This window comes from Choloepus didactylus, chromosome 7 (genome assembly GCF_015220235.1).
Source record: "Choloepus didactylus isolate mChoDid1 chromosome 7, mChoDid1.pri, whole genome shotgun sequence".
NCBI lineage: Eukaryota > Metazoa > Chordata > Mammalia > Pilosa > Megalonychidae > Choloepus > Choloepus didactylus.
The window spans coordinates 33,314,568-33,323,826 of record NC_051313.1 but is presented as its reverse complement, the minus strand read 5'-3'; the positions used below and the strand labels follow the sequence as shown (position 1 = coordinate 33,323,826).

The window sequence follows — 9,259 nt, the reverse complement described above, 5'->3', positions numbered from 1 at the left end:
CATAAACCATCTGTTTTCTTGTAATTGTTTGGTTTTTCTGGATGTCGGTTTAAGACAGGGTGGCTGCAAGAGAGGAAAATCTGGTGTTTCCCTAGTTTACTTAAGAAAAAAGTATTATTCCACTGGGTGGCTGCACTGGGTCAGGAAGGGCATAAGGTAAGTCCCCTGGTTTGTTGTCCCCTGTAAACAATGGATCCTTGGACAGAGTTCCTGAATTGGTGAGGAAAGGCAATCTGTGCCTCTTCCCCTGAAATGGAATGGGTGCCAGGGAGGTCGGCGGTATGTTTGCCCGGGTCTGTTTATCAGCCAGAGGTTTGGCCGAAGTGCGAAAGTGAAACCTTACCAGGTCAGGAGGAGTCCTCGTCCCTCTTCTGAAGCTGCTTTTAAGCAGATTGTGTAAAGCTCCAGACCCCAGCCCAGCCAAACCATTTGACGAGCGAGAGCAGTTAAGGGGCAGAAGCATCTGGGCTTGTCCAGGGCGCGCTGGGGGAGGAGCCCATGGAGAAGCTTCGCACAGTGCTGGACCTGCACCTCAAGCACCACAACGCACTGGGCTACGGCCTGGTGACCCTGCTGACGGCGGGCGGAGAGCGCATCTTCTCCACCGTGGTGTTCCAGTGCCCCTGCAACGCCACCTGGAACCTGTCCTACGGCCTGGTGTTCCTGCTGGTGCCAGCGCTAGCCCTCTTCCTTCTCGGCTACGTGGTGAGCGCGCGCACATGGCGCCTGCTCACCGGCTGCTGCGCGCCCGGCGCCCGCGGGTGCTGCAGCAGTGGGCTGCGCGGCACTCTAGTGTTCGCGCAGCTGAGCGGGGCCGCCGCGCTCGCGCCGCTCACCTGGGTGGCGGTGGCGCTGCTCGGGGGCTCCTTCTACGAATGTGCAGCTAGCGGGAGCACGGCCTTAGCGCAGCGCCTGTGCTCGGGCCGCGATCCTGCCTGCGCCGTCCAGCTACCGCTAGTGCCGTGCCAGCAGGCCCGGGTGCCCGACGTGCAGGACCTCCTGAAGGACCTCAAGGCCCAGTCGCAGGTCAGGCGCTGGCGCTCGACGCCCGGCGGGCGCGGGGCTAGGAGGGGCTAGGAGGGGCTAGGAGCGCTGCAGGGGGCGGGAGGCGCGAGCGTCTGTGGGGCAGATAAGGGTGCGGAGTGGTGCAAAGGTCACTGCGGCTACCTTTTCCCAGACGTGACACCCTAAGAAAAACTGGAGTGGACACTTGCTTCTAGTGCGTCCACAGGAGAATAAAGAACTAAAATGAATAAAAAAGAGGAAGGGCACTCTGCAGCCTGATCACCTCCTCTGTACCAGAGACTGCGCTAACCCGTTTTACCTCCTACATTTTTCTGTTAAGTCTCACAGCAATCCTGTAGGAGTATCATTTCCATATCATAGCGAATAACTCAGTCTAGGTAGTCTCTCCAGCCAGGAGAAAGCAGAAGAATTGTTGGAATAAAACGGGTCTGTCCTTGTGGAGAGCCCCACCACCTTCCCTCCAATGCTTCTGGGTTTCTGAAGTCCAGAGGTTCTTTAAAGGGACGCTCTTTTCCCTGGAGAGGCAGAAATTCCACGTGTTAAGGGTTCTATGGGAGTGACATACAGATTCCTCCCTGGGACCTTGACATGACTTAGAACACACAGACTTTCCAAGCAAGAGTTGTCCGGGGCGGGATGGGGATGGGGTGCGGGTGGGGATATGGGGGGTTGAGGGGGCGGCAGGAAGTACAGTGACTCTTTTCTCTTGAGTGATTAAACCCTAAAACTATTGTTTGTTGGTTAGTATAGCTTATGAAGTAGTTCGAACTTTATCTGAGGATTTTTAAGTTTGTTTGTTTGTTTGTTTTCCTAAAGGGACTAAATTACTATTTTGCTGTGTTTTCCTAAGGTCCTGGGCTGGATCCTGATAGCAGCTGTTATCATCTTCCTTCTAATTTTTACATCTGTCACCAGATGCCTCTCTCCAGTTAGTTTTCTGCAGCTGAAATTCTGGAAAATCTATCTGGAACAGGAGCAGCAGATCCTTAAAGCTCAAGCCACAGAGCATGCAACTGAACTGGCAAAAGAGAATATTAAAAGTTTCTTTGAGTGCTCACATCCAAAGGAATACCATACCCCCAGCGTTAAAGACTGGCAACAAATTTCATCACTATATACTTTCAATCCGAAGGACCAGTACTACAGTATATTGCATAAATATGTTAACAGAAGAGAGAAGAGCCAAAGTATCAGATCTGCAGAAGGAGATGTGGTGATTCCTGTTCTTGGCTTTGTAGATTCACCTGGTATAAACTCCCATGCTGAGATATGAATAGAAAACAACTTTGGAATTGGTGCTTCCTTTGTAAACACTGGGATTTTTTTATAATTGCTTTTTAAATTTCGTCTTTCAAACTGAGGAAACAGAATTTTAGATATGAAATAAAAATTTAGAGACTAAACTCTTTGTTATATTTTTTTTTTTTTAAAGCAAGGTTAAGAAACTCACTCAAAGTGACAAACTGGAGTTAGGAAGTCTTATGGCCCTAGTCTAGGGTTCTTTCCACTGAATAACAATGCTGCTTTCAAATAAAAGACTTGAGTTGCAAAAACAGTGAAAGAGCAGTTGAACTTCAGACCTTTCTGGTAGGTTATCTACCAGATGTTAATTTCAAGTTCACTTTCTTGCAGATACCATGTTCTTTGGAATTTAAAAAGACCAGCATTTTATGGCTTTTATCTAGTACACTAAACACAAAAAATTCAAAAATCTATGAAAAGGATAGTAATTTTTTGAAAAATCCAAAATTTGAGAAAGTATTTTAGGATATTTGCAACTGATAACTATTGTTTTAAGTTTGTATGATTGGAGGAAAAAATATTAAAGATAGTACAATAAATTTGAAATACACTCAAAAGTAGAGAGAAGAGTGTTGTGAGCTCCCACGAAGTCACCACACGGCTCCAGCGGAATGTTGAGTTAGATAAGACCCATACTGTAGGAATAACTATAGAAATACAAATTGTGACCTGATTTAGATTAGGGGAGGGGAGGGGAGAGGAAGTCTCCCAGAAACTAAAATCTGTAAGGGGGTTGAAGAGCTGTTCAGTTAGAAGGAAGAGTAGATACAAAAACCCTGCAGTGAGAAAGATCTTGGTGCAGAGGGAAGCCTTAAAGGTGACTGGAAAAGTGGGCAGGAGACAACAAGAAGGGGCTTGAAGTTATATGATTTATTTGGGTTTTTATCCTATGAGCCTTTTAGGAAAATCAGTCTTTTTTGTGGGGTGGGGGAAGATTGGGAGTGGGCATGGGTGGAAGGGGGGAGACCAATTTGGAGGCCACTGCAGTGAAGTAGGGAGGTTGGGGAGGGTGAACTTGAACTGGGTTGACAGTGAAGAAAATCGAAAACTTGGATGGATTCGAGATAGATTTTGTATGTAGACCTGACAGGATTTGTTGATGTAAAAGATGCAAGGAAATGATATCTAGAGATAAAATTCTGTTGGTTGATAATGCCAGGACTTTTCAAGGGGCACTCGTCTTCCATTAGATTGTCATTCCTATCCACACCCCAAATTTATTGCTGTTTTCTGCATTTTCAAAAATGAGATACAAAAACTTCAAACTGTAAAGCAATTGGGCACTGATCGTATTTAGCCCCTCTTCCTCTCTTGGCAGACCCTTACACTAGTTTCCATTTGTCCTTTGTTACATAGGGTCATTAAAAAGAATTAATCAGCAGGGCCAAGTTTCCTGTCATTGAGGGTCATATATAATGAGAAAGCTGGCAAAGAAATGTCATGGTCAGTCTTTTTCTATTCCCTAATGAATTGTTTTGAAAATCATGTCATGCCTACTTTCATTTTTGCTTCCTTTATTTCATTTTCCATTTTTCTTTTTATTTATTCTTTCCCTTCACAATTTTTTTCTGGTTTACCTTTTATAGGTGCATCTTTAATAGTATCATATTGTCCCCATTTTGTTGATCTATACTCCACTTTCTCTTGCACAGTCTTTAATAATAATTATTAAAGTACATTATGCTTAAAATTAAAAAAAAACTATAACAGGAGAGAACTACGTGAAACAAAAAGTAAAAGTGCTTACCTGGTTCCTTTGCAATCTGTTCTTCCCAGAGGTAGTCATATACCCTGTGTCTACACAAATATTATCAAACTATAAATGTTGTTCTGCAACCTTTTCACATAAAGTATCTGTTCCATGTCTGTATATAACACTTTATCTTTTTACAAAAATTACTGAATAGTATTCCACCTGTTAGTTGGATATGATTTCTTTTTGGTTAAAAAATAAATAAACATACATACACACACACATATATACATACATACATACATATTCAAAAAGTGTGTAGATAAGCACCAAATTGCTAAATGCGGTCCCTTCTGGAGACCAAGACTGGGTCAAGGCATTTTTTTTTAACTTCATGCCCTTCTGATTCTTTGAATTTTTTTAGTGAATAATAAATAGCATGTACGTAACTAGAAAAGTTAAAATGAATCTTCCCAGTGGTATAGAGCTTTACGACTGACAAAGAAGGTTCACATCTTTCACCTCATTTAATTTTCACAGCAACTGTGGGGTGCAGAGAAACACAACACACATTTACAAGTGAGGTTAGAGAGCAGATTTGAGAGGTGACATGACGAATCCAACGTCACATCATCAGAGAAGGCAGTACTGAAGCTGGATGCTGATTCTCTCTAGAACCTGTGGTTCAGTGTGACCACTTCCCTGTTTTTATTACTGAGCCCTTCTTTTCCCTTGCTCTTGTACTAAGAGAAACAGGTGTCCTTAGTGACCCCCAATGATTTTTACTCATCCTGAAACTTGGCAGTTGCTGACGGCGGTTGGGGAAATAGCTAACACCATTTTGAACAAACCTAGAAGACCAGGACTCAGCACAGTTGTTTCCTGGGTCACCAGTTTTTGGCAGGACACAGCACTCCTCTGGGCTTAGCCCCAATCAGGCCACATCCTGGACTGAAGAAACATTTCTACACTCGGTGTGTATTTATTTGCTGTTTTACCAAATGATTCTTCATAACCACCTCTAGCTTTAGGCTGTTCTGAAGCCTTAAGGTCAGAAAAGACTCAAACACATCATCTGCTATTAACAGTTGCTGGAAAACAACTCTGCTGATCTAAGGGATGATTTGACACTGTGTTGAGAACTGGTGAGATGATACAAATCACAGAGCATAAGACTAAGCATGGTCTCTTTGCTTCATCAGAAATATCAATGCCCTATGAACTAATCAAATGAGCAAGTCCTGTGGGAAGCATCCAATAACAGAATTAGCCATGTGCACAAAAGTCTCTGACTGGAAAACAACTTGGAACCCCTAAGTTTCACAACATCCTGCATCTTTTCTACCAGCTGGCCTAGAATAAATAACTCCTCCTAAGACAAAGGGTGAAGAAACTCTCCCTGTCTGAGTCAGCCCCAGTGGCAGCTGCCACTGCCTACTTTTTGACAGCAGCAAACTTCTACCAAGAGCCTACCCTGTGTCAAACACTTGGCCTGCCCGGAAAGCTGAGCCTTCAGTTGATCTGATTTTGCCTTTTCCTTTCCATTTCCTACCTGTGAAATGCAATGCAATGACTGTGGAATTGATTATGTTAAATTCTTATCTAATCAAAGAGACCTGTATCCAACAAGGGGTATGTTCTGTCAAGATCCTTTGCCACACTATCTCCAAATTCTGAGATGCTGATCCCTTTGTGTATAACCTGGTCAGTCTCTGGAACTTTGGGTATCTGTGTGAAACCTGAAACTCAGAGCTAGAGCTCGACAGATATGAATGTCAGTATTAGCGCATATAGCAACTGTTAAAAAAGCTGAAAAAGAGTCCAGACTTCAATTAAAGGTATGAATGAAGCAGATCTGGTTAGGACTATGGCAAATCGGGCCAAAGGGTAAAGGACGATACTGACTGTGTTTTAAAACTTCAACTTCCATGTGAGACCAAGGGAAGAGATATTTATTTGTTGCAGGATCTGTATTTTCTATTTTAATTTGTACAGTCAGTTTGTTCAAACACCATAATAACATGGAACTTTGAATAGTATTTGAGACCTGGTAGGTTTATGCAGGTTAACATGAAATAGCAACACATCCCAAAGTAATTTGGGCAGTGTATTAGTTAGGGTTCTCTACGGAAACAGAATCAACAAGAGATATCTATAAGTATAAGATTTATAAAAGTTTCTCACACAACTGTGGGTATGCATGAGTTCAAATTCCGTAGGGCAGGCAGCAAACTGGCAAATCCGATGAAGGTGTAGGATGAACTCCTCAGGAAATGCTTTGCTGGCTAGCTGAAGAAGTGAAGTTTCTCTATCTGTCTCACTTAAGTCTTCAACTGATTGGATTAAATCCAGCTGATTGTATTTTCTCATTATGGAAGACACACCCTTCATTGATGTAGTCAGTCAAGATGCAGCCAATTGACTGATAATTTAATAAACCAGCCTTCTGGTTTCTTAACCAGCCACAAATGTCCTTGCAGTAATGGTTGGGCCAGTGCTTGCTTGACCAGACACCTGGACACCATCACCTGGCCAAGTTGACACATGAACCTAACCATCACAGGTAGAGAATAAAAATATATACACAGGCCCCCCTGAGGAGCAGGTAGGGGTGTGTGTGTGTGGGGGGGGTTGTGTGGAAGTGTTGGACTTCCTCACCTGGGTTGTTGCTGGACTTCCTCACCTGGATTGTTGCTGATGCTCTCACAAACATGGAAGACTGGCAGTTTGGTATTCCAAGCCCTCTATCTTGGGGCTTGCCTTTACAAAGTTTGTTACCACAAAGGAGGGCCTAAACCTGATTATAATTGTGCCTAGGAGTCTCCCCCTGAGTACCTCTTTGTTGCTCAGATGTGGCCCTCTCTCTCTCTAACTAAGCCACCTTGGCAGGTGATCTCAGTGCCCTCCCCCCTACGTGGGACCTGACTCCCAGGGTTGTAAATCTCCCTGGCAAAGCAGGATATGACTCCCGGGGATGAATCCGGACCCAGCATCGTGGGATTAAGAACATCTTCTTGACCAAAAGGGGGAAGTGGAATGAAACAAAATAAAGTTTCAGTGGCTGAGAGATTCCAAATGGAGTCAAGAGAGGTCACTCTGGTGGGCATTCTTATGCACTATATAGATAATCCTTTTTAGGTTTTAAAGCATTGGAATAGCTGGAAGTAAATACCTGAAACTATCAAACTGCAACCCAGTAGCCTTGACTCTTGAAGACGATTGTATAGCAATGTAGCTTACAAGGGGTGACGGTGTGATTACGAAAGCCTTGTGGATCACCTCCCTTTATCCAGTTGTATCTATTGATGAGTAGAAAAATGGGGACAAAAACTAAATGAAAAACAGGGTGGGATGGGAGAATGATTTGGGTGTTCTTATGTTACTTTTGTTTTTTATTCTTATTTTTATTCTTTCTGGTGTAAGGAAAATGTTCACAAATAGATTGGGGTGATGAATGCTCAACTATATGATGGTACTGTGAACAGTTGATTGTACACCATGGATGACTATACAGTATGTGAACATATCTCAATAAAACTGAATTAAAAAAAAACTGAATTAAAAAAACAAAACAAACAAACAAAATACATGTACATAAAACTATAAACAATGAATTGCATAATTCTGTACTAAAAAAAAAGATCCTTTGCCACAAGGACCAGAATATTAAAAACTTCCAAATGAAAGAAAGATCCTAAAAGACCAGGCAATTGATTGACATTCAAAATTTGTGAGATATCAAACAAGAAAAGAGTATTTGTCAGGGATTGAATTATGTCTCCCACAAAGACACGTGCAAGTCCTTACACCCAGTCTTGTGCGTGTGAACTCATTTGTTGATCTTAGTAAGAAGAGGCCAGATTGAATCAGGGTGGGCTTTAATACAATACAACTGGAGACCTTAAAGCTGAGGAAATTTGGACACGCTAGTGGAAGGAACAGGAGCAGACAAAAGGAGACGGATCCCCATGTGACAGAAACAGAGACTGACAGCAAGCAAGCCATCACCAAAATGCTACAGACTTCGGAGAAAGAATGAACCGACTGATATCTTTCTTTTGGAACTCCAGCCCCCAAAACTGCAAGACAATAAATTCCTGCTGTTTAAGACAACCAGTCTGTGGCATTTTGTCATAGCAGCCCTGGCAAATAAGGTAGTTTTTAAACTTTTATGCACAGTTTAAAGAATAATTACACCACTTTTGTAACTACCACAGAGGGAAAAGAAATAGCACATTTCTAGCACCCCAAAAGCCCCCTGTCCCATGTATCCCTTCACAATCATGACTTTTTCTCCCTAGAACAGGAGAATAGTCATTTCCTTACTTCGATTTATAGTTTCACCCTCTATGTGCACATTCCTAAGCAATCACTGCTTAGTTCTGCCTGTGTCTGAAATGTATATGAATGAAATCATCCTCAAAGAATTATTTTATCATTGTGTTTTTTGTTTGTTTTTGTTTCAGGGATTCATCCATATTATGTCTAGAGCAGCTTGTTTATTTTGATTGCTGTATTATTATTCCATTGTATGGTTATACCACAATCTAGTTACCTGTTTAACTGCTGATAGGCATTTGGGTTGTTACCAGTTTCTGGGCTGAACATTCATGGACTTGTATTATTAAACACGTTCAAGTGTTTCACCAGGGCATGTTCCTAGGTGGTAGCACAGAGGGTAAACACATATTCCGGTTTGACTGACAATGCCAAATATTTTCCAAAATGGTTGTCCAATTTACAATACTATGAGACTATCTACTGCTTCTCACCTGAGCAACACTTGGTATTTCCGATTATTTACTTTTTGTCACTCTGGTGAATACGCATTTTAGGAGGACAGTCCTAGTACCACCTGCTGTCTTTCCCTGAGACCCACAAATACATCCTGTGCTCAGGAGCAGGGTTGTCAGCCTGATGGGATAAAACCCAATCCCCTAGTAGATAAGGGGATGCTAGTACATTCCTTCCCCCATTTGCCCAAGCATATGTAAACATTCACTGGAGACAGTTTGACTCTGGTGGGCATGTTTTACGATATCCAGCTCACAACCCCGTGGTTTCCCTGTCCCTGGCAGGGAGGGAGCGGGGTTCCTCCACTGCAGTAGCACATGGGCATCTCCCTGCAGCAGCTGCAGGTTGAGATCCACTGGCTCTGGGGAACTGCACCCACTGGTGAAGCTGGCCTGGCTCTGTCTCTTATCTGTGTGAGTATATCTTTCCATCAGAGCCTGTGGG

At 43.0% G+C, this 9,259-nt stretch overlaps 1 protein-coding gene across 1 annotated transcript; it reads left to right on the top strand.

Annotated features, from left to right (window-relative positions):
• Nucleotides 1–2,429, top strand: CALHM6 (calcium homeostasis modulator family member 6). Its single transcript, XM_037842162.1, has 2 exons — nucleotides 1–1,026; nucleotides 1,877–2,429. The coding sequence occupies exons 1-2, from the start codon at nucleotides 499–501 to the stop codon at nucleotides 2,297–2,299; spliced, it is 951 nt and encodes a 316-aa protein (XP_037698090.1). The 5' UTR covers nucleotides 1–498; the 3' UTR covers nucleotides 2,300–2,429.
• The last annotated feature ends 6,830 nt before the right edge of the window (nucleotides 2,430–9,259 follow it).

Coding starts and splice junctions, on each gene's coding strand:
- CALHM6 (XM_037842162.1), top strand. CDS start 499: ATGGAGAAGCTTCGCACAGTGCTGGACCTGCACCTCAAGCACCACAAC. Junction 1,027..1,876: donor ACCTCAAGGCCCAGTCGCAG/GTCAGGCGCTGG, acceptor TGTTTTCCTAAG/GTCCTGGGCTGGATCCTGAT.